General features: G+C 39.0%; 1 protein-coding gene across 2 annotated transcripts in view; it reads left to right on the forward strand.

Moving 5' to 3' along the window:
- The window catches only part of Plod2 (procollagen-lysine,2-oxoglutarate 5-dioxygenase 2), a 69,768-nt gene that overhangs the window by 38,981 nt on the left and 5,737 nt on the right, over positions 1-25,050 (forward strand). The window contains exons 5-15 of one of the 2 annotated variants that reach the window (XM_005080720.4): positions 4,785-4,897; positions 7,297-7,360; positions 8,960-9,057; positions 10,743-10,844; positions 13,367-13,492; positions 14,921-15,042; positions 16,799-16,903; positions 20,355-20,480; positions 21,533-21,674; positions 22,746-22,808; positions 23,735-23,848. In XM_005080720.4, coding sequence (XP_005080777.1) covers positions 4,785-4,897; positions 7,297-7,360; positions 8,960-9,057; positions 10,743-10,844; positions 13,367-13,492; positions 14,921-15,042; positions 16,799-16,903; positions 20,355-20,480; positions 21,533-21,674; positions 22,746-22,808; positions 23,735-23,848 — 1,175 coding nt within the window. The remainder of the gene's footprint in view (positions 1-4,784; positions 4,898-7,296; positions 7,361-8,959; positions 9,058-10,742; positions 10,845-13,366; positions 13,493-14,920; positions 15,043-16,798; positions 16,904-20,354; positions 20,481-21,532; positions 21,675-22,745; positions 22,809-23,734; positions 23,849-25,050) is intronic. The other variant, XM_005080721.4, reaches the window with a different exon arrangement.

The raw sequence follows: 25,050 nt of genomic DNA on the forward strand, positions 1-25,050 counted from the left end.
CTGTAGACAGAGGTGTGAACAGTGCTGCTATAGACAGGGGTGTGAACAGTGCTGCTGTAGACTGGGGTGTGAACAGTGCTGCTGTAGACAGAGGTGTGAACAGTGCTGCTGTAGACAGGGGTGTGAACAGTGCTGCTGTAGACAGGGGTGTGAACAGTGCTGCTATAGACAGAGGGTGTGAACAGTGCTGCTGTAGACAGGGGTGTGAACAGTGCTGCTATAGACAGGGGGTGTGAACAATGCTGCTGTGGACAGGAGGTATGAACAGTGCTGCTGTAGACAGGGGTGTGAACAGTGCTGCTATAGACAGGGGTGTGAACAATGCTGCTGTAGACAGGAGGTGTGAACAATGCTGCTATAGACAGGGGTGTGAACAGTGCTGCTATAGACAGGGGTGTGAACAATGCTGCTGTAGACAGGAGGTGTGAACAATGCTGCTATAGACAGGGGTGTGAACAGTGCTGTCATAGACAGGGGTGTGAACAGTGCTGCTATAGACAGAGGGTGTGAACAGTGCTGCTGTAGACGGGTGTGAACAGTGCTGTCATAGATAGGGGTGTGAACAGTGCTGCTGTAGACAGGGATGTGAACAGTGCTGCTATAGACAGGGGGTGTGAACAATTCTGCTGTGGACAGGAGGTGTGAACAGTGCTGCTGTAGACAGGGGGTGTGAACAGTGCTGCTATAGACAGGAGGTGTGAACAGTGCTGTCATAGACGGGGTGTGAACAGTGCTGCTATAGACGGGTGTGAACAGTGCTGCTGTAGACAGGGGTGTGAACAGTGCTATCATAGACAGGGGTGTGAACAGTGCTGCTGTAGACAGGAGGTGTAAACAGTGCTGCTATAGACGGGTGTGAACAGTGCTGCTGTAGACAGGTGTGAACAGTGCTGTCATAGACAGGGGTGTGAACAATGCTGCTGTAGACAGGGGTGTGAACAGTGCTGCTGTAGACAGGAGGTGTGAACAGTGCTGCTGTAGACAGGGGTGTGAACAGTGCTGCTGTAGACAGGAGGTGTGAACAATGCTGCTGTAGACAGGAGGTGTGAACAGTGCTGCTGTAGACAGGGGTGTGAACAGTGCTGCTGTAGACAGGAGGTGTGAACAATGCTGCTATAGACAGGGGGTGTGAACAATGCTGCTATAGACAGGAGGTGAGAACAGTGCTGTCATAGACAGGGGGTGTGAACAATGCTGCTGTAGACAGGAGGTGTGAACAGTGCTGCTGTAGACAGGGGTGTGAACAGTGCTGCTGTAGACAGGGGTGTGAACAGTGCTGCTGTAGACAGGGGTGTGAACAGTGCTGCTATAGACAGGAGGTGTGAACAGTGCTGCTATAGACAGGAGGTGAGAACAGTGCTGTCATAGACAGGGGGTGTGAACAGTGCTTCTATAGACAGGGTTGTTAACAATGCTGCTATAGACAGGAGGTGTGAACAGTGCTGCTATAGACAGGAGGTGACCCAGCCTCACCATGATCACGCTGTGAAACATTCTGACAGCTCATGCACAGCTAGAGCTGAAAAACCGTTTCCCGTGGCATAGCCATGTATATCAGCCTTGTGGATGTCTGATGTTCAATGTTGCAAGTGAGGATTCAAGTCTTCTGATTACCATTTACTGAGAGGTTTGGGGCCTAGAATACTAAGTTTAGTAAGTTTACTTTGAAAAATTTCATGAGCATGTTTAAAAATAGCCACTTGCTCATGTGATCTGTTTTAAAATATATTGTGTTGAATTACTTATTTTGGTGTTTTTAGTCAATACTTAAGTAGTGTCTGAGTGTGTGGAAGTGTTGCATTCTCCAGCAGGTCACCACAGATTAAAATAACAACGATCACACACACTCCCTTAATGATTAATGAAAATTTGACCTTGAGCATGTTGTGAACTGAGATTAATGTAAACACATAGAAAGAAGCCATAACCCATAGGATGGAGGGCCTGTGTTCTGTGTAAGAATGCCCTGTGAAAATCCTACTTTTGATTTCAAATGAGTGAGTTCATTTAGTGTGTAAAAGCAAAAATAAAAGAGGAAGTTTTAGATAGAAACATCAAACATCAAATTAGCCATTTACAGTATGCAGAAGTAGCCTCAATAAGAGTACAAACAAGGCTAACACCGGTGTCAAATCAAGACTCACAGCATCCATCAGAAATTCACTGAAGAAGAAGCAGCGGTGGGCTTTCTGAAAATCCTCCATCAGTGAGCTTCTGGCTTCCTGTTGTATTATGGGATAAATAATAGTAACCAAAGTTGGAAACAGTTCCCCTTCATGCTGTTCATTTAAACAGGGTGTTTCCTACCTTAGTTGTTAACTGTTTTTCCCATTTCAGAGCCAGGGGTCAGTCAACCTGGCCCAGTTTCCCATTTCAGAGCCAGGGGTCAACCTGGCCCATAGCTTTGGATACACTTGACATAAACATGCTTGACTCTGACAAAAGACAGGGCTCTTAGCTGTTCAAAAAGCGTAAATAAAACATGTCAGTTTACCAATATAGTGTACATTATAGCATGGCAGAGAGCTAAGTTAGGTTTAGTTGAAAGTATTGTTAGGAAATGGGTGTTTGGAATGATCTTTGAATCCACAGTGGATCCTGTGGGTGCTGTTTGAGGTAAGCATGTGTGGGTTGCAGACGTTGCTTAGTCATCTATGGTGATGTAGCTGTTATGAAGCTAGTCATTTCTCTGTGGTGAGTCAACCTCAGCATTTACATCCATATGTCATTTTAGCCATCCACCGCACAGTTATAATTTAGAACCTTCAGTCTGTGTGAATCATGAACCTCTGAGGTCTCAAACTTCAGCTTGTGCTTTTTAGGTCCCCTTTTCCTCCATCACAACACAGAATTATCTGTGCTTTTGAGACCTCTTGACCCTTGTGTGTCATACCAGACTATTTGCCATCACTGAGGGGCATTGTTGTATTCAATTGCGTATCTAGGATTGGACATGTTAGTCTGCTACTGAACTGACTGCTCACCCTCCTTTCATCCATCACTAAGGGAGTGTGTGTAATCATTGCTATTTAATCTGGGGTGACCTGCTAGAGAATGCAACACTTCCATGCACTCAGACACTACTTAAACAATGACTACAAAAGCCATGATAAAATATTCAACACAATGTATTTTAAAATATATCACATGAGCAAATGGCTGTTTTTAATCATGCTCATGAAAGTTTTCAAAGTAGGCTTACTAAACTTAGTGTCCTATGGAACATTTGCCCCTGGGTATAGTACTGCTCCTTTGCCCTGGCTACTGAACTATCAAGCCCCCAGTTACAGTACATAGCTCATTTTACAATTTAGGCCACATTAGAGGCCTAGCTTTGGATTAGGCTGTATTTTGTATCCAATTAATTTTGTCTTGGAAATGACATGTACATGATATCCTGTGGTAGCCATTCATCTGGACAGTAACGTAGCCACTGAGGGAAATTTCCAAGCGAGGCTTAGTGCTGTGGAAAAGACAGACATTAGCAGAATGCTCTTGTCAGTGACCTAGTACAGGGCAAGTCTTGAGAGGTAAAGCACCAAGCTTGTATTGACAGTCGTGGAATTGTTAGTGAGAAGGGAGGGAGCATGAGTGTGTGCGGTCAGAGTGTGTGATTTCAGAGACAGTTCATGAGAGACATTTATTTACAGGACATGAGTTATGACTTAGTAATAATGTATTATTTAGGTTTAAGACATGTTAATAGAAAAAATAATAAATTATCAATGCTTATTAATGTAATTTTATTTCACTTACGGATATTTGGCCTAGAAGAAAGGTAAGGAGAGAATTTTTAAATAAGAAAATAGTACAAGCCATTGAAAAATCCTATTGTCAGTATTTTTTATCATTGAGGATCATTCATAGTAATTAAAAATGCATAATGATGCTGGAAGAGATGCTCTGTGTGGTTGAATGCTCCCTGCTTGTCCAGCTCCTGGCATCCATATCACATCAGCTAGCTCACAAGTCTCCAATTCAAGGGGATCTGACATAGTCTTCTGACCTCTGAGAGCACCGGCACACACATGGCTCACATACAAATAAGCAGGCAAAATAAATCTCTTTTTAAAAGTACAGTCTCTGTGTGGTGAGTGTTTTCTGTCAATGAAGCAGAGCAGTTGGCTGCATGTCTGAAACTCAGGGGGAGACTTAGAAAATGATCCTGTTGTCTCTGTCTTCATAGATACATGCCATTGGCAGATTCATCACATAGGCTCGAGGGCCAAGGGGAACACTCCAATTTTAGACTTCCTTTTTCCAGACAATGACATATAATTCCTAGTCAGGAAAACGGTCTACCAGGCACAGTAAGACTGGTTTCAAATGATGGGAAACATTCCCCAAATTCCCTAGATAGAAAATTTCTTCAGGACTTTTGCAATTGGTGACAACCCACATTCTTTGCCTACATTGGAATCTTGGCACAGCAGCAGACATTTCCTTCATTGAGAAGCAGTGGTTCCTTGTCAGTGGGTTCAAGAACAATTCACAAGGTTGAGTGGAATCCCATCTTGCTCCGTCCTGTCCCTAGTTAGCCTCCCTTTAGTAGCCTTGCAAAGTAAGCTCTCATTTATCAGTTAGCTTCAGGAATGCATGTATTTAGGAGCATCTTTGAGTGTCTTGCTTTGTATTATAATTACTATTGTCTCTCCAGTGTAGTACACATACATGTAAGTTGGACCTCATGACTTTCCATCTTGGTCAGCTGTTCCAGTGGAGCTAACATTGACGCGCATTTTGGTCTTGGGTCCTGAGCTCTCTGCTGTGTTTGTGTGTCACAGGCTTTATTGGCTATGCTCCGTACATCAGCCGTCTGGTCCAGGAGTGGAATCTGCAGGACAATGATGACGATCAACTCTTCTATACCAAAGTTTACATTGATCCAGTGAAGAGGGTGAGGCATAGCTTGCAATTCCTCTTTTTGCTGCTTTGGTTGCTTTGATTTTTTAAAATATTTTCCTCAGTGAAGTGGTCCTAAACAAAATTCAGATTTTGGTTATCTGAATGGCAAATTGTTTTTGTTAATATCACAGCTGAAACAGTGCGAGTCTGGAACAAGCAGTGAGTACGTGATCTTTGTCTCCTTCCCTTCTTTGGGTATGAGAACTCTCTGGTTGTCTCTGTGACTTGCCCAATTTAGGTTCATTAGAGGGGGAAAAAGTAGGCTTAAAAGAAACTGTCATTTGCCATATCATGTGGAAACACACATGAAATGACTAGAAAATTCAAGGCCACCCTCTACCATGTGCAGCCTCAGCTGCTGTATACTCAGTGCCCGGCTCCTCAGTGTCAGAATGAGTAGTCAATAAAGTTTCTGAGCCTGGAGACCAAAGATAATACCAGACAATGATGCCAAATTTGGAGCAGACATCTATCATTGAGACACGATATTCTAATATTTCTAATATTACACTTTAAAAAGTCGACCACTGTACTCGCCAATACTTTGTTTGATACTTTGAAATGACATACAGATAAGCCCACTCAAAAAGAGTTTTTCACACTGGAATGGATATCTCTGTAAAACTTGACCCTTGAAGTTTAAGGGTGCCTCACCATTGTCCATGTGGATGGCATCACAGATACAGTGTAGGACATGATGCTGTGAAAACAGATCTCATTGGGTTTTATACCCATCTGGAGGACTAAGAATGTTTTTAAAGGGGCTGAGCAGATGGCTCAGTGGATAAAATAATTTGCCTTGTCAGCTTGAAGACCAAGTTGCAATCCTCAGTGCCATGTAAATACCAAGCAGGCTCACCCATACTCTCAGTTCTGAGAAACAGAGGCTGGAGGTCCCTGGAGAAAACTGGGTGGCTAGATTAGCTGAATGGGTGAGCTCCAGATTCAAGTGAGAGACCTTGCTTCCATATAAGGTGTAGAGCAATTCAGAAAGATACTCAGTGTCTACTTCTGGCTTCTATGGACATTTGTACTCACACTAAGGCGAACACACATGCGCACGCGGGCGCGCACACACACACACGTACACACTGGTCAAAAGGGGGGGGAGCAGGAAAAACAGTGCTTTAGAGTGTAGATCATGGAATGAATAGATAGTGAAATTCCAGAGGTTGTGGCCTGAGATTCGAGGGCCAGAGACAGAGCCTTATTTCTTAATAAACACACTATAATTATTACAAATAGAATAACTAAAAATAGTAGAGTGGTAAATAAGGTAAATGTTTATCTATGTTTATTTTTTCCTTCTGACATATTAAAAATACAAGGAGCATTGGCTGTTCCACTGGTGTTTGTCTTTCAAGCATGGTGGCGCTTCACTGACCCATACATAGTTTGGAGTGCGTGTTTTCAGCTTGTCCTCTGTAGCCAGAATGACTTCTGGAGCCCCAGTCACCACAACCATATTCTAGGCACAAAAATGCAGGATAGTTTAAAAACAAGTACCATTTAAATTCATGATCTCTCCTTAGCTAGCCTTTCAGGAAGGGTCAAGAAGTACATTTACTTTTCTGGGACAACATGTCTTGTACCTGCACATAGCACATAAATAAAATGCCATGCTTTTTTTAGACATAGGCCATACTGAAAATCTGCGGACTGCTAGAACCGGTCTGCCACAGAATTTATAGGGAAAGTTCATAAAACTGATTTAATCTTTAATTCAGAGGGAACCGTGAGTTCTACACACAGTCATCAGGGAAGCAAGGCCTATGTGTGTGTGTGTTCCATAGTGCTTGTACCTACTGTGGTGTCTGTCTTACACCTCTGAATATTAATACACTGAACAAGTTTTTTGATCTGTAAATTACCCCAAAGATGCATATATCAATATAATGTGTTGGTAACTATTTCTGTTGTAGTTTTCTTTTTTCTTCTTTTTTATTTAAATTAGAAACAAGCTTGCTTTACATGTCAATCCCAGTTCCCACTCCCTCCCCTCCTCCCCTGCCCCCCATTGACCGGCCCCCTATCACATCCCCCTTCTGCTCCCCAGGGAGGGTGAGGCCCTCCATGAGGGATCTTCAAAGTCTGTAACATCATTTGGGGCAGGGCTTAGGCCCTCCCCTTTGTGTCTAGGCTGAGAGAATATCCCTCTATGTGGAGTGGGCTCTCAAAGTCCATTTGTATACTAGGAATAAATACTGATTCACCACCAGAGGCCCAATAGATTGCCAAGGCCTCTTAACTGACACCCATGTTCAGAGAGTCTGAAACAGTCCTATGCTGGTTTCCCAGCTATCAGTCTGGGGTCAATGAGCTCCTGTTCAGGTCAGCTGTTTCTGTGGGTTTCTCTAGCCTGTTACCTATTTTCCTTTTTTTTTTTTTTAGGAAGCTTTTAACATCACATTGGATCACAAATGCAAAATTTTCCAGGCCTTGAATGGAGCTACAGGTATAGATGCCCACACTTCTACTCATAGATGTGAAGACTATTTTCAGCATTCTCTCTTGTATTAGACTGTTTGGGGCTCTGACCAAAGTGGCAACCTTTAAAATGTTTAAAAAAAAAAGAAAAACAAAACATCAAATACTGAACTTTGATATTTCCATATAGTCCAGAAAAATCCTTTCCTAACATGAGTACACTCCTTTTGAAGAGTGTGTGCATTCACCCACACACTTATGCCTATTTGCACAGTGTATGCACACTTGTGAGAACACCATGTGCTCATAGATGCACAGTTATGAATACACCCGTACAGAGCATATGTGCACACCAGCAACTGTGAGTGTACTCCTACAGAGCATGCTCACTCACCTATGCACTTATGAGTACATACAAAGGACCTGTACACACCAACACACTTGTGACTACATGTAAAAAGGATGTGTACATGCATGGATTTGTTGGTGTGACTATACTCATGTGTCCACACTGATACACAAGTGAGTACATTCTAACAGTATGCTCTCACATCTACAAGTGTAAGTAAACTCCCAGTGTGTGCACATAAAACCTGCACAAAGCATGCACACACCTGCGTATGTGAGTACACGCTTACAGAGCCTATGGGCACACATGTACACTTGTGAATACACAAACAAGCATGTTGGCATACTTGTGAGTACATATAGAGTGTATGTGCATATCTGTACATTTTTAATCATAGGCTCACAGAACATGCAAATACAACTGCATACTTATGTGTAAACATACAGTGTGTGCACACAACTGCACACTTGTGATTACTCAAACATAACTTATGCATACATTTACATTCTTGTGAGTCCACACACAGAACATGTGTACCCCTGCATATGTGAGTACATTTGCATAGAGATTGCTCATGTACACACTTGTGAGTATCTTTGATGTTATTATTAAAGATACATATACCCCAATCTGACACATTAATGCATTAATCTACATAGTAGATGTCAATATTTTTATCTACTAATGCATATTATTTTTAAAATTATGAATATGTTATAATTCTATCTAGTTCATGATGGTGCTGTCCATAGAGTGATTAGATTCTTGGGACAGATGGTAGATAGTGTTTAAAACTGAGGAAAGGAAGCTGATAAACAAACACAAAACCTCTCATGGTCCTCTCTGTCTTTCTGAACCTTCACAGAAGGCCATTTGAGAGCTGAACATATGTCACATGTCCAGTCAGCTGTGAAAATCTTGCTTATGCCAGGCAATGCACCTTCACCATACACACACTACTTGCTGTTGCTAGAATAAGCCTTCAAGGCCAGTCTGGGTCCACTTCACGTGAATAAGTTGTGAGAGTCCAACCAGCTGGCATCACACTGCTAGGAAATCGGTCAGGGACCAGCCAAGCACTTGACAACCTGACTTAGTGCCCTGGGAATTTGGTTAGAAATCAGCCTCTGTTTATTCACACTGTCCTACAATTTTTCTAACTCATGTCTTGGGGAAGATAGACAGTTTTTTGCATTGAAAAATGAGATTGTGTGTCTTGAAAATCCATAGACCCACAAATGTTGGAAGTTAACAAAAAAGTTTCTCTTTTTAACTCAGATGAAGTGGTTTTAAAATTTGAAAATGGTAAAAGCAGAGTGAAGAATACATTTTATGAAACCCTTCCAGTGGCAATTAACGGAAACGGGCCCACCAAAGTGAGTATCTGTGCCCTTTAGTTCATTGTCTGGTTCTCAGAGTTGGACTATGGAGCGATATGGGAGGATCGTCAACTCTTTAAAAATATTATTTGAAAAACTTGAGTGTGAGCAGTTTATTTACATTGTCTTTCATTCAATGTAGCATCTGATGTAAAATAAACAGGATTTTTCTCTTAGCAAGATTTATGACCTTTTATTCTATAGATGGATACTTGACTTTAGTGTCTCCTTTTAGGAACAGTCAAGGCCAGAGGACTGGAGAGGAAGCCTTATTCCCCTAATTGTTCAGAGATCTTAGAATAACCACCCATGTTGCACGTGAAAAGAAGTAATTTCTTCAACTAATTTGATTTATAGTAAAAACAGTGACCTTAAACCATGCCCCAAAATCATAGTGCTTGGCAGCCACGACCTTGATTAATAGCCATACAGGGGTGGAAGTAGGCTCTCTGTGAGTTCAGATGATGTCATATTTGGAAGTGCTTGCAAGAGGGCTCAGGAAAAATGCTAGCGCCCGCTCGGTGCTCTAGAGCCCAAGGCCACCTCACCCCGTAAGCTGCTTTCCACACCTTCCACAGCGGCCAGCAGACATGTCTACAGTTGTTATAGGGAAAACAGATGCCCTGGTGTATGGGAACTGGGAGGGGATGGGTAATCTCTGCCATGGATGACAAATACAAGGACATATCCCATCAAAAGTACTGTTTCCCAATATCTTAATTACTCTGGAAACAAAGGGCAGAAGGTGGAAAGTTACAAAATCGAATTTCATCTCACAAATCCGGAAGGTAGCTTCTTTGTGCTTTACACCTCGGGACTATTGGCCATTTTTATACTCATGCAGGGAATGTAGTAGACTAGTTCATGGCATAAATATTGCATTTTTATGTTCCTTCTGAGTAGGAAAGCTATCAGTCCATATATATTATGAGTTTTTTTTAATGTGTCCAGTAATTTCAGGGACTTTTACTTCCTTTAAAAATTATTTAAAGGACATTGTAATGAAGATTATGTATTTCATGATTTGCATTTCTCATGTCCTTTCAAAGTAACTTGTGTTTATGTAATGATATCTTATTTTAATTTGTTTTTTGTTTTTTGGAGACAGGGTTTCTCTGTGTAGCTTTGGACCCTATCCTGGCACTCACTAAGTAGACCAGGCTGGTCTGAAACACACAGAGATCCTCCTGCCTCTGCCTCTTGAATGCTAGGATTAAAGAAAGGCAAGCACCACCACCACCTGGCTCGTGTCTTATTTTAGTACTCACTTTTGTCATTTGGCAGTCAGAAGTACTTCCTGTGTCTGTTTTTGTTATGCACACAGGATTCATGGTAGTTTGTCTAAATGTTTTATTTGTCCCTTTAAAAGTTTGGTGTTTTTTTTACCTATTTTTTTTTACAGTGGTAATTTCTAGTGTTATTCCGTACATCAAATTATATCAAATAGTATGACCTGACCTGTATCTTTTATAACTACTTGGACATTTTTGGACGTAGTTTGTAGCACTTAATGATTATCACCTGAAGAATTTGTTTAATGTGTATAATGTTGGTGATAAATGTTAGCGTGATTAGAGGATTATACCAGGTAGAGACAAAATTCTGGGAAGCTATTGCTTATTTGGTGAGAATTTGGTGGGTATGGACTGCTTCTGTTCATCTGTTTTTCCTACATTTGTTAGATTCTCCTGAACTACTTTGGAAACTATGTTCCCAATTCATGGACACAGGAAAACGGCTGTGCTCTTTGTGACTTTGACACAATTGACTTGTCTGCAGTAGATGTAAGTGGAATTTATGTGTATGAACTTGTATCAAAAATTTACATTGTCCCAGCCTGGTCTACAGAGCAAGTTCCAGGAGAGCCTCCAAAACAGTAAAGAGAAACCCTTTCTCCAAAAAACAAACAAACAAAAATAATCTACATTGTCATGAAATTCAGTGAAAAAGGCAAATTGTTTTATACTTTCCATTGTATATTTGAAAACGGATTTATAATGTCAAAGTACAGTGACTTAGAAAATGTAGAGGCCTGTACTCTCCAGTTGTTTTGAAAGCACTAACAGCGGAAAGTTGACCTCATTTGCGGTAAGTGGACTGAGCACCTACAGCGTGCCAGGAAAGGCAGAGCAGCACGGTAAAAACAAAGTCCCTAGAGACGTGTGTGACTGTAGCACCTGTGGATCTGCAGGGTTCCACAACACAGAGCACTGGGACCCTCGCAAACAGTGCCTGATTTCTCATCACTGTCTGAAGGGAGAATAGAAAATAAATTGTCTACTTTTAGTAACTTCTGAAGAGAGCTCTATGTCACTTGAAAGTAAGGGTTGTTTTGGCCAGACTTTGAAGCAACAAACTAAATGTTTCCTATCTGGAAAGAGAGCCAGAGCAATTCTGAATGAATGTGCACCATGGAGATGGTTAAACACTTGTCTTGATGCTTTTTGCAGAAAATGGTGTTGTCCTCTGGAAGGATAATCGTTTCCTTCTGTTTGGATTTTCCCTTCTAATTTAAACTTTCTGGTTCAAGGATAAAATGTTAGTGTTGAAATTTTTATTCAGCATATAAATATTTTTTGCATATAAATAATTTGGTGTAACTGTGTTTGACTTACGCCTTACTAAAATGTGCTAGAAAGGGAAAATAACTTATTCCTAAATGTAATAAAGTCTGTAGTTTTAGAACACAGTGATCATGCAATAGGAACTTAGAAATGAAATATTTGTAGGAGTTAAGATCCCAGATAAAGCATATGTTTAGACGTGGGTCATAGCAGTTTCCTATTGGGTAGAATTAACTATCTATTACATTTTTATTCATTTATGCTGTGTGTGTGCATGTGCTTATGTACATTCTGTCTGCATGTGTGGAGGGCAGAGGACAACTTACAAGAGTTGCTTCTCTTCTTTTACTGAGTGAGTCCTGTGGGTCAGAGTGACAGGCTTGGTGGCAAATACCTTACTGCGCGAGTCATTTTGATGACCCTATACATGCATATTTTAGAAACATTTTTAATTTAGTAGATAAATTAGTTTAATAAATATTTAACTCTTGTCCTCACTATTACTTTAAAAACACTAAAATAGAAGCCTCTGATGGCTCTGAATTAGTAAGAGAAGATTGCGGCCTACTCTTGACTCTTCTTCCATTAAACTGAAAACCCCTAGAGAGTGGGTGTACTGTTTCTAGTTCTTTGCATTTATTTTCTCATCCAGCAATCAGTGTTTGGGCCAGTGAACTGAAGGAGCACAGTGACCATGCCCACTTCTTTGCAAACACATGTTCACGAATCTAGATAATGGAGGAATACGTGTGAAGAGAAAGGAAGACATAATCGATTCAGGGCTTAACATGTGTGGGATTAAAACAAATCTGTATTTCTGGGTCTGAGTTTCGAGTTCAGCAGTGGTGAGCTTGCTCAACATGTTTGGGATCCATGAAGACTTCATGTAGCTCTGGCTTTAGTCCCATTGCATAGGAAATCACTTGTAAGTCTGTTTACCTCCTTGATTGTAACCTTTTCCAATCAGGAGCTTCGATTCCCTTTGAAACACCACTCATCCCAAAGACTGCCGTGGTCAATGTGCATTCCAGATATTTATATATAAAAATTAAAGGACTTAAAAAGTGCTTACAATGGATCTAAGAAAATGTATACAAAATTTGCATAAGATAACATACTAGAGAGAGAGAAAGTAGTTTTTCTTACATAAAATAATATGCCAAAAGAAAGTAAAACCAACAAAGCCTATTAATAAGATTAGATCATTCCTCTCCCCCTTCCCTCTTCCTCTCCATTCCCCTCCTTTCCTTTTTTCCTTTCTCCTGTCTCTCCTCTTTCTCCATGCCCAGAGATAGGCACTATAGCAGTAAGCAACATCGCTGAACTAGAACTCAGGTGTTTTTTCAAAACAGCATTTGGCTTTGTTGAGAAGAGCCCTGAAGGAAGTGGATCACATACATAGGCTGTGTCCTGTGTCATCTATGTGGTGAATAGGAAAATAACTTTCTTTAAGTTATAAATAAATCCAAGTTACAGGAACAAGAGGTGATTCAATAAAATCACTTTGATTGGCTTCATAGAAATTGACTTGCCATGTCAGAGGACTATCTGTGGTTGGTGCAAGTTTTGTGATTATGCTGATGCGGAAACCTTGTGTTTCGTGGCTTTGTTTTGTTGTTGTTGTTGTGTGTGTGTTGTCTCTATCCATCCCTCCCACCCCTGGTATGGTTCTGGTTAAGACTTGAATAGAATTTTAAGTAATACTGAGCATATTTTACTTTTGTGTTTGCTGTAAAACATAGGTTCATCCAAAGGTATCAATAGGTGTTTTTATTGAACAACCAACCCCCTTTCTACCTCGATTCCTGAACTTACTGTTATCACTGGATTATCCCAAGGAAGCACTTAAACTCTTCATTCATAACAAAGTAAGTATTTTGATCTTGAGTGTTGCATGTTAGGACTTTTTTGAAGTGACTCCTCGCACCAAAAAACCAAGTGGCATGTTTTACTTATATTATGAGTTAAGAATTGAAGATTTAACCTAATATTAGGTTGAGCCACTTGAAATTGGCAGTTTCTGTGGATCACATGGCTGAGTATTCTTAGTTTGTCACATAATTAATGAGGGTGTGCAGAAGAGCCTGTTCCTTTGCATTGAGTGACTTTGAGGCTTTTATAAACTGGCCATTGATGATTTTTGTAGCAATAATTCCATAGTATCAGAACTGATACCCTCTCATCCATCTCAAAGTGGCATGCTCCTCACCACAGAAACTTGATGCTGTTATTTCTTGCAGTACATTCAGATCCTCCCAAACAAGTTTAAACATAGTCAGTTCTGTCAGTGTTTGTTTTATTTCTTTCTCAGTTGACAGCCGCAAAGCATACTGTTTTCTGCTTTTGTGGTAATAGGCTTTTGTTTAACCGTTTTTTTTATGTCTTATAATCATTTTTTTCCGGAGACTTTTTTTCAAATTTCAGAAACCCACCTTTAGCAAGTTCAGAGAGTAAATATCAGACATTTGCTGTCAAATTAATCATAATACAGACACTTAACACAAGCGCTTTTTATATTCGTGGCATCGTGCTTTCTGTTGCCCTCTTACCTGCTCGCAAATGGCCTTGCATTCCGTACTGTCAGTTTGCTCATTCTTTTTAAGGCTGTGTCATGCAGCCTTATGTGACAGCTGGCCTTACCATGCTGTGGCAGCGCTTTTGAGAGGCAGAGTGAGACGTGATGCATATAAAACTCCTCACGCACTGGCGCTGGGGAGAGGGTCTGCCTGAACTTCAGCGCAGCTGACTTGTGAATCTTCTTAACTCGATGGTTTTACACTGCTAGCCCGCTATCTGTAAATATGAGTTTGTTAAATAGACTTTTCGTCTAAAGACAGTTTTGTATGTGGTCAGTAATTGCATTCTTTGGCATCAAAGATTATTGTTAAATTTTATCTTTGGACAACAAGGGTGTTTATATACATAACAAATTAATGTCTATTGCATTGAGTAAACCTCTTTTCTGTGTTTCTGTATCAAGTATCTAAGATTCTTAAGCAGCAAGATTTTTTCACCTTCAGTTAGAATTCTGTTTAATAACTAGGATTTAAGTATTATTGCAGGACTTGACTATGAGCAGATACTGAAATACTTTTGAAGCCACTCCTCCTTTTGGATATTGACATAAATCTATTTTATGTTCTTTGTTTGATTTTTTCAAGTGATAATTAGGTGTGTTTTCTGTAATTCAGTAACTGAATTATATAATTCACGCTTTGAGTATGAAGCAATGTTTTTATGAACAATTCATAGTGTTTATTTTGTCTCTAATTTTTTATATTTAAAATTTGTTACAGGAAGTTTATCATGAAAAGGACATCAAACTGTTTTTTGATAAAGCCAAGCATGAAATCAGTACCATCAAAATAGTAGGACCAGAAGAAAACCTAAGTCAAGCGGAAGCCAGAAACATGGGAATGTATGTTTGAATAATATTTATTGAATTATTATTCTAATAGATGAACTTAAAAAAATTTCTCCCAAATTATTTTATTACACTTGCTAGGCACCTCTTCCCATGTGTGTCATAGATGCAGATGCAGGAGTCAGTTCTGTGTGGGTATAGTTACACAAGAGTTGTGTGGAAGCCACTTACATTTTTCTTTAAGCCGAGTCAACATATTTAATCAGGTTATGAATTGACCTTTGGATAAAGATTTAAACAAAACAGATATATGATATTATGACTGTAATAGTAAGTGACTTACATCTGAATTCACAATCTAAAGGCTGTGTAGTAAAGGTCCTGCGGGGAATATGTGTGTTCCTGCTTGATGTCACTAATACTCTATACTCCAAAGAGCTGGTTTTGGTCCTGTAAATACTTCCCGTAGAGTGTAGAACTCTGCTCACTGAACACTTGTGTCTTCAGTGAACTCTGAGTTGACACTGGACCACGTATTGAGAGCTGCTTGTGAAAAGGCGAGGATGCTGTGCCTTCTTACCGGGAGGCTTAAGGCTGTTGCTGACTCTCGTGCCTTGTACTATACCAGTCCAGCTCACCGCTAGGGTCTCTTCTTTGGAAGGACTTTAGCATAGTCCGAAATGCCCATAGCCCTGACTTATTCATCGGGCAATCCCGTGAGTCCCCCTTTCAGAATTTACTCTCTGATGTAAAAGTGGCCGAAGTGACACTTTTTCAAACTAGCTACCAAACTAGCTACTTTTTCAAACTGTGCAGGGCCAGCTGTGAGGTTGGAAAGACGAAGCAGGTAAGAGAATGCTAAATGCAGAAGCCATTGCATATGGGGGATTTCAAAGCTCATCATGGTATCATTAGTCTTTGGTGTCCTGTTGAAAACACTGCAGTCTCTCCTAGAAAAACATGTGAGCCAGCATTTTCCAGTAAGCAGGCAGGACAAAACTGTCTTAAAAAGCACTCTCTCTTTATCTCCATAATTCCTTTCAAACATAGTTGTTGGTGTCTTAGTGTGTATAAGACTGGGATTAATCTCTATCACCACACATACAAACACCAAAAAGAAACCCCAACCCCCTAAAATTCTAAATTATTGGTGATAGAGCATTTTGTGTATCTATGTGTTTGCATGTAAAAATAATTTAAATATAAATAAATTTTGATAAGTTATTTCTTCTTTCAGAAAACATAAGTTTCACAAATTCCCATTGTTTCCAGATATTTTGTGTTTGTGGTATATATTTGTATACAAATTGTGCACCTATCATGTACAAAAGCCAGAACAGGGCATAAAATGTCCTTATCTATCAATATCCACCTTATTCCCTTGAGACAGCATCTTTTACTTCCCTGGAACCAGGCTGCAGGCCAGCCAGTCCCAACCACCCCCTCTGTCTGTGTCCCAGCAGCACTAGGGTGACAGGCTTATGTGTTGGGCCATTCTACGCTTTTAATATGGATCTGGGCCACAAGTCCTTATGCTTGCACGCAACCACTATCCCTGTGACTGCTAAATGTCTTTATGCCTTAAAATAGTTAGTTAATGACTTAAAATATATATATATATATCTCACTTGGCCTAAAATTGTAGCGATGTCTACTATGGATGTATATAGTGATGAATTAGTCATTTTCAATATCAAGGCAGTTTTGATTGGAAAATAATCAGAACTTTACTATTTATGTTTGCTTTATGCTAATATCCCAAGCATGGAATTTTGTCTAATGCTTATTTTATTTTCCTTCTCAACACCAGGGATTTCTGCCGTCAGGATGAAACGTGTGATTACTACTTTAGCGTGGATGCAGATGTTGTTTTGACAAACCCGAGAACTTTAAAATTTTTGATTGAACAAAACAGGTACTACAATTTAGTTGAATTCATTGGTAATATGATAATTTCTCATATTTGTCTGTGCACATTACCTGTGTGATGAATTAAGGTAGGTCACATTCAGCTTCCAATACTAAGAGTGTTCTACTAGCAATCTTAGAAGTGAAAGTGTTCAATAATACAGTCAAACAGTGGCAGTTAATGGTATTTGGTCTATTTTTCTATTTAAATCTAAGTTTAATTGTATTATCAATGTTTCTAATACTGGTAAATTTTTAATTTTTTATAATCTGTAGATATTTTAAGTATAGGCTTTCATAAAATTATCAGTTATTTCCTAGAGTTGTGGTTCTAAAATCAGACATTTCGGGTAAATTGATCCTGTCACAGCCAGTAATTGCATTTACCGTTGTACTGAATGTCCCTGAGCCCCTGTTCTCATTATTCAAACTGAAATGGAATAAAGACATTATGGGTATCTAGTTATAAGGCTCTTAATCCTACTTGTTATACTACAACTACTATTGGTTCTCTTGCTATTAATTGCTCCTCATAGCTCACATATGCTGTTTATCTACATTAACACAATTGTTTCTCATATAAAGAGATAAAGAGAAGATGTAGGAGCTAAAATGTTAGTAAGACTTCACTAAAAAGAGAAACATGGCATGTACTCTCTCATATATGGATTTTAGACATAGATCTGGGGAGTGCCAGCCTACAATCCTATGGCCAGAGAGTCCTGGAAACAGAAACTTCATTTAGTGGCTGATTGAAGAAGAGGCAGACTCCCTTGGTTAAGTACTGAGCTGAACTCAAGAAAGCCAGTAACAGAGAGGGAGGACTGATGATCAAAGGGGCTAAGACTGGGCTGGTTTAACCCCCAGAAACAGCTGACCAGACAAAGGTTAACTCTTGAATCCCAGGCATCAGCCTGGGAATCCAGCATGGGACTGATCAAGACCCCTTGAATCTGGGTGTCAGTGAGGAGGCCTAGGGAATCTATTGAGCCTTGGGCAGCAGATCAGTACCCATCCCAAGTATACACACGGACTTTGGACTCCCATAGAACAATGTGAGGTGCACTCTCACCCTGAACTCTTGGGGAAGGGTCTAGGCCCTGCCCTATATGAAATGACAGACTATGGGCACCCCCATGGAGGGCCTCACCCTCCCTGGGGAATGAGGGGATAATGGGGGGGGTTGTGGGGGGATGGCACGGGAGGAGGGGAGGGAATGGGAGCAGGACCTGGAACTGACTTGTGAAGCAACCTCGTTTCTTATCTAAATTTAAACTGGAAAAAAAGAAAGTTATTTGAATGCATGTTAAACATTAATGTAATTTTTGAAAGGTTATATCTGATTTTTTTTTTACCAAAATAAATCTGGAGAAAAAAAAAAAGACTTCACTATGTTAAGTAACATTATGTAGGAAGTTTGTAATTCTGCTTTAGGAGACACTGAGATTATAAATTACAATTTGATGTCAGTTGTGGACATTGAAACATCATTCCCTGAATACCGTAAGGCTAAGTTATACCTTTATTTCTAGTGCTGTAGTTATTCTACAATACAAATCCTCATGCTTCTGGCCAATTTTGGTAAATGGGAAAATTAAAAAAAAAATCTTGGTGGGCACAATATATATTTTTAAATTAATTTTTCTGTGTGTCTGAGTGCTTGGCCATCATGTATGTGTGGCACCACATTTGTGTGTGTCTGTTGCCTAGAGGCTATAAGAGGATGTCAGCTCCCCTGTGTCTAAAGTTACAGAGGATTGTGAGCTGGGAACTGAACATGGGTCCTTAGATAAGGAACCATTGCTCTTAATTCTTGAGCAATCTCTCTAGCTTTGATACTTAATATGTTATGTATTTATTTTACTTCTGTATATGTTTAAGGAAGAGGCCAGCTCACCTTTACAAGTGTTGGGCATTTTGAATTAGGAATCTTTGTGGACAACGTTCATTCCCTAAGTGTAGAGTGAACCCCTTTCCTTGTCAGCCGCTTTGGTTTTTCCCCACCAGTCGCCTGGGCTCTGCCGTGTTGTAGTCCCCAAATAACACACAAGATGCTGTATTAATTATGAAGCTTTTGGCCTTGTTTGTTTCTTACTGGCTAGTTTTGACTTAAGTATTTAACCCATCTAAGTATTTCTTTTACTGGATGGACATCTTACTTCTATAGCGGGCTGCATGATGACTCCCTGTGTTTCTCCTACCCAGAGTCCTCCTGGACTCCTAGTCCTACCTATCTTGCTTCCCTATTGGCCAACAGTGCTTTATTGACATATACACAGGACTTCCGCATCACATAAGCATCTTGGAAGAATTGTGAGCTTTTCTTGGATGGTGCTACTGCAATATAAAAGTGATTGTGGAGGAACATCAGACTTTTCACTCATTTAGAAAACATTGATATTATAAATAAATGAGATTTCCCAAGGGAAAACCTGACATATTTCAAACTTGTACTGTGTTAGTCTAAATGGGACCACTTTCCAAATAGTTACTAAAACTGCACATTGTCATAGTCTCTGACTCTGTTTGCTATGGCTGTAACAAAAAGTCACCAATTGGGTAAATTATAAACATTACAAGTTCATTTGACTCGTAAACTTGGATGCTGGGTGGTTTGCATCACATGCAGAGGCTGCTGCAGGGCTGCTTGGTGCTGTGTAACATTCTCAGATCATCATGAGGAGAGCAGGGACAAGATGAGATAGTAAAAACAGGAAGTAAGATGGGAGGGAAAAAACGAGTTTCAAGATCCCTACTCATTTATAACCTTCTCCAAAGTTAAGGACCAAGATGCATCAGTGGCCTCTAAGAGTCCAGTCTCTCAGCACCATCAGGGTAGCTTTAAACTCTAGCTTCCTGGGGACTTTCAGTTCCAGAGAAGTGGCTCTGTTTTGTTTTGTGAAGTAAAGGCTGACGTAGCCATTGCTACAAGGCCAGCTTACAAGTACAACCCAGTTTAAAAAGTCATAAAATACTGGAGACAGATGGTAAAGTGATTAAGATTTGTTTTAGGAACAAATGCCTTCAATGTCTTGGCCCATCTACATGCGTTGTTTTTCATTCAACAAATATTCGTTGGCTACCTTCATACAGTAGAGAATTTCAGTTTGCCAGTTTTACTTGAAATTAATTTAAATACAATGAATATTTGTATTTAATGAACATAGTTTGATTCTCTTACGATGTAACTAATATATTGTTAAAAAGTTAAGTGAGTATTTTGTTAGTATTTTCAACAAATGTTTCCCCTGCTTTGCTCCTTTTAATTAACATAATTGAAAATTTTCTGTGAAGAAAAGATGTTGGGAGTTTTAAAAAATTTGTGTAATATATAATATACACATATATACGTATATATAAACAAATACACAAATAATACATTAAATGAACTTCACTGTGTTATGTTTCTTATATAACTCTGATAAAGCTTAATGATGTTATGTGTTTCACTTTCTTAGGAAAATCATTGCCCCTCTTGTGACACGTCATGGAAAGTTGTGGTCCAACTTCTGGGGAGCACTGAGTCCTGATGGATACTATGCTCGCTCTGAGGATTATGTGGACATCGTTCAGGGGAAGAGAGTGTGAGTTACCTGATATAATCTTTCCATGGACGGTATCGTTATGATCAGATCTTATTGATATTACTTGATAATCATCTCTATCTCACTTCATTTTCCTTAGTGTGAATTTGAGAACGTGGAACTCAGAATACTGAAATAGTTACGTGAAAACAGTGTGTGTGTGTGTCTGTGTGTGTGTGTGTGTATGCATTCTATATCATTAATGGGACAACCTCATTGCTGTGTAATAATACTTGGTTGCCACAAGTGCCCATCTAGTGTTAGAAAGGAGTAGAGTTCTTTCCTAAAAGTTGGGAAAGACAGTTTAGTTTAGCTAATTCATTTAATAGCTCCAATTAAATTGTCTAGATTGCCTTTAAAATTCATAAATACAGAAATAATAATACAGAACACCAGAACTATCCATAAGATCCAATTTGCATTTGATGATTTTGCTCATGGTAGTGTAGCTTTTTGTTTGTTGTATCATTTCTGACAGAAAGAACTGTCTGTCAACACTTACACTTCCAGCTATATTTCCTCATGTCTTCCCCTTTCTCCACACAGATTTAAATAGCACAATAAATTTAATGGAATGCCCTCAATTTTAGTGCTTTCAAAGTTCTGTAGTATAAGCATTTCTTCTATGACTGATTTAAGTTTCTAGTGAAGTCTTGGTGCTAGTGTCTACTCTAGGGAGACATGCCAGCTAGGGCCAGACCACCTCTGGTTCAGGGTATTAGTGCTTTTGCCATCAGATGTTCGTGATTAAACAGAAAATATTCCGTACAATAGGTTACCATGACCTAGCTGCAACAACAGTGGCATGAGAGCACCCACAGCTACATACAATCTAAATGAAAGTCTGTCTAGAGATAATAACTTCTCCTACACCTCATTAGGATATATGTATACCAAAACATTCCATATTTGTCAAATATTACATGTTTAATTGGACTGAACAATTTATATATACAAAGCTTGAAAACATACAAAGCGTTTATTTTAAAATGTAAGCATGAAACACATTGTATGTATATGTGGTATTTTTGGAATGTGTCTTTTGTTTTCAGAGGAATTTGGAATGTCCCATACATGGCTAATGTGTACTTAATTCAAGGAAAAACTCTCCGATCGGAGATGAGTGAAAGGAACTATTTTGTTCGTGATAAGTTGGATCCTGATATGGCTCTTTGCCGAAATGCTAGAGAAATGGTAAGATGCACAGCTACAGCTTGCTTGAACTTCCTGACAAGATGGCTTGCTTTTCCAGTCTGTATGTCACTGTTTTGGGATGTCCTTTTTTGTCCTTATTTGTAAATACTAGCCAATTTTTTTGGTTCTGTATTTTTTGGAATAATTTGTGAACATTTGTAGCATAGTTTTCAAATGTTAGCATAGGTCTGACTCACAAACCACATGAGAAGATTTTAATAAAGACAGATTCAGAATAAGCTTTGTTCCTTTAAGAATATATCTTTATTCACATCTGAAATTCTGTATTAAATGATCAAGTTTGAGTGAAATGTTCTTCACACATTTAATAACCATTAATTTTGTTGTGAAATCAGTGACTGTTTTTTCTGAGTGTACTCTACAGTATTACTGATAGTGTACTCTCAAAAAGGAGGCTCCCTAATCTAGGAAAATAGGATATTTAAACTGCATGACAAACTGATGGTACACTAGTGTTATAGAAATGTAATTTTATAATAAAAATGTAAATGCTTATGATTTTTCAAAATACACAAATATGTTTTAATTCAGAAAATGTATTTGTAAGATTTTGTTTCCAATATCATTTTATTTCCCAATTTATATAAGCAGCCATAGCCTTCGGAATATCAGAAAAGTTGGCAAGTATTTTTTCTTGGTTTAACAAGGCATGTGTTGTTTCAGTATGTTTATTGCCTGTGTATCTGTGTGCATCCTCGTTGAACACCCTAGAACCTTCAATTGTATTTGTGCTCATGTTTGGCTGACTTCACTCAACAGCGCATCCGGAATGGCCTCTGTTACTCATTTTTCCCCTTTGTCTTAATCATGTATCTAATGAAGTTTTGCTAAGGAATGAGCTTGGATGTGTGTTTCACCAAACAAGTTACAATAAAACAGTGCGAGGCTGGAAGCTCTTCGCGTGCGCTGCAAGCTTTGCTTGTTTTGCATGTTGTCTAGGAAGGACATTTCACAATGCCAGCTTTTTACCGGAGCTGCTGTATTTAGTTACCACAATGCCTGACGAATAGGTGTGCAGATCAACTGACCCGATGCTTCTCTTCATTTTAGACCTTACAAAGGGAAAAAGACTCCCCTACTCCGGAAACAATCCAAATGCTCAGGCCCCCAAAGGTGTCATTTTTATTTATTTTTATTCATTTTTCTTTATATATTTATGTTAGATATGAAGTGTTTGAGTGGCAGTAAAGTATCCTTAATAGCCGCCTCTGTATTGACCGGCAGAATGTTGGTACTCATGGGCTCTTTATCTGTCCATATGTGTGTTGTGGGATTTTGCAGGAGTGTTGCTTGATGGTCAGTTCTTGGATCATTGAAGTAATTTACATATTATAATTAGCAGGTGAGAGAAATAACCTCACATACTTTTACTCAATGTTGTAGGGTTTGGGGGTGCTGAGGAGAGGAGAAGGGAGTAGACATAATACATCTCAACTAGAGATGAGGTTTGGGCACTTGCTGATGTGTTTGCTTGCCACTAATCTTTTTACCAACAAAACAGATACAAAGCGACATCCTTGTCTCGGTGGGTATCTGCCATATTTGTTTGGTTTAGGGAAGAACAAGAGACTTCCCTCTTTACTGCCTTAAGATGCCTGGAGAATTGTGTTGGGTCTGAAACAAAACAACAGAGGAATGCAAAGCACTGAGGGTGTACCTCTGACGTCTCGAGTTCTCATAAAATACATGTTTCTTTGAAAGGAGAAGAAGCCGGAGAGAAGATGCACAGCATTGCCCGTACATGTCTGAAAAATATTTCGCTTTCAAACAGGGATTTTTTTTCCCCTATCTGTCTCTAGGATCCCTAAGAAAGTGACAAAGCAGCCTAAATCCCCCTCTTCTCGGTTGACCATTAGTGTTGTTAGTTTTGTGTATTTTCTGAGTTTTTAACAGTTTTTGTTTTAAATAATGCACATGTTTTATGAAAAATTAAAATGAATGTTTATGAATTAAATATTAAAGTTAATGCACTCTATGTATTTTCCCCATGATTAAATGTCCTATACTTGGAGAGTAATACTGCTGTTTTTGGTACATAGGGTATGTTTATGTACATTTCTAACAGACATGAATTTGGACGGCTGTTGTCAACTGCCAATTACAATACCTCCCATCTCAACAATGACCTCTGGCAGATTTTTGAAAACCCTGTGGTATGTTCATGTTCAAATCCCTTGTTGCTTATCTCCCTGTCACTCTAAATGGATATGAAGCGAGTAATAATATTAACACATAAATGTTTTTAAATGAGTACAAACAATTGTATTTTATGATCTGCAACAGTTCTAAACTTGACCAAGAACACTGTAAAATTAAGACACACATTCCCTTAAAGAAAAGGAAAAATCAGTGATTGCTATCTCTCAAAATTTGTACTTTGTGTATTCAAAAGTACCATCCAATTCTTAACCATAGTTTTAGAAAAAACTGTGAAGACCTCAGTTACTAAAGTCATGGTTTGGGGATAAAACTCTCCCCTATCATACAAAATGCATTAGGTTCATCCTCAGCTGCCCTCCCCTCCAGTCCCCACATATATCAAGATAGATCAAGAATTTAGCTTGGAAAAATGCCCATTATTTTTCAGCTTAGTAAAGTGTTAAGACAATTTTGTAAATATACATTGAAGATAGTCAAAGCACAATACAGAGTAAAGCTTTCTCCTGTATAAGTAAGCATGTTCTTAAGTTGAAGAAATTTGAGTCAGATAACTCTTGGAACTCAATTATAGGGACCTCTTTCTTCAGTATGATTGGCACATTTATCCCTTGAGAAAGCGTTCTTGAATAGTTGTTTTGGTTACCTTCCTAGGATCTCTTCCCCTTGTCAACAGTGAGTTTTAAATTACAAAGATGCAGGCCATATGATGGGAGTAGTCTTTGATTTTACAGAAATAGCAGAATTCCCAAAAGAGGAACTTTGAATACAGAATCCTCTGTTGGATGGAGAAAAAGAATGTCTTTTGATATCTTAAAAGTACCTTTGTCCCATTTTACCTGCCTATCTTCATTTTTAATGAGGGAGAACTGGAAATGGTGTTCTTTTTTTTGGAGGGGGAGAACATATTTTTATTTAAAATAAATTTTTATGTAACTTTTTAAGTATTTTAGAAGTTAGGTATTTCAAAAAATAAAATCAAAATACAAACAAACAAAATTAGATCTATTCAATGCCAGAATTTAGACTATTTAATTGGAGCATATATATTCTTATAACCTATGTAATGTATAAAATGTGAGGAAATACTTGTAATTTTAATAAGTACCTAGAAAGCTTATTATATCAGGGGATATCATACACTATTTATCATGTTAGGAGATATCAGAAGCAGGGATTATATGGTCATGTGGTAATT

Source organism: Mesocricetus auratus, unplaced genomic scaffold (genome assembly GCF_017639785.1).
Source record: "Mesocricetus auratus isolate SY011 unplaced genomic scaffold, BCM_Maur_2.0 Super-Scaffold_100691, whole genome shotgun sequence".
In the NCBI taxonomy this organism is placed as follows: Eukaryota; Metazoa; Chordata; class Mammalia; order Rodentia; family Cricetidae; genus Mesocricetus; species Mesocricetus auratus.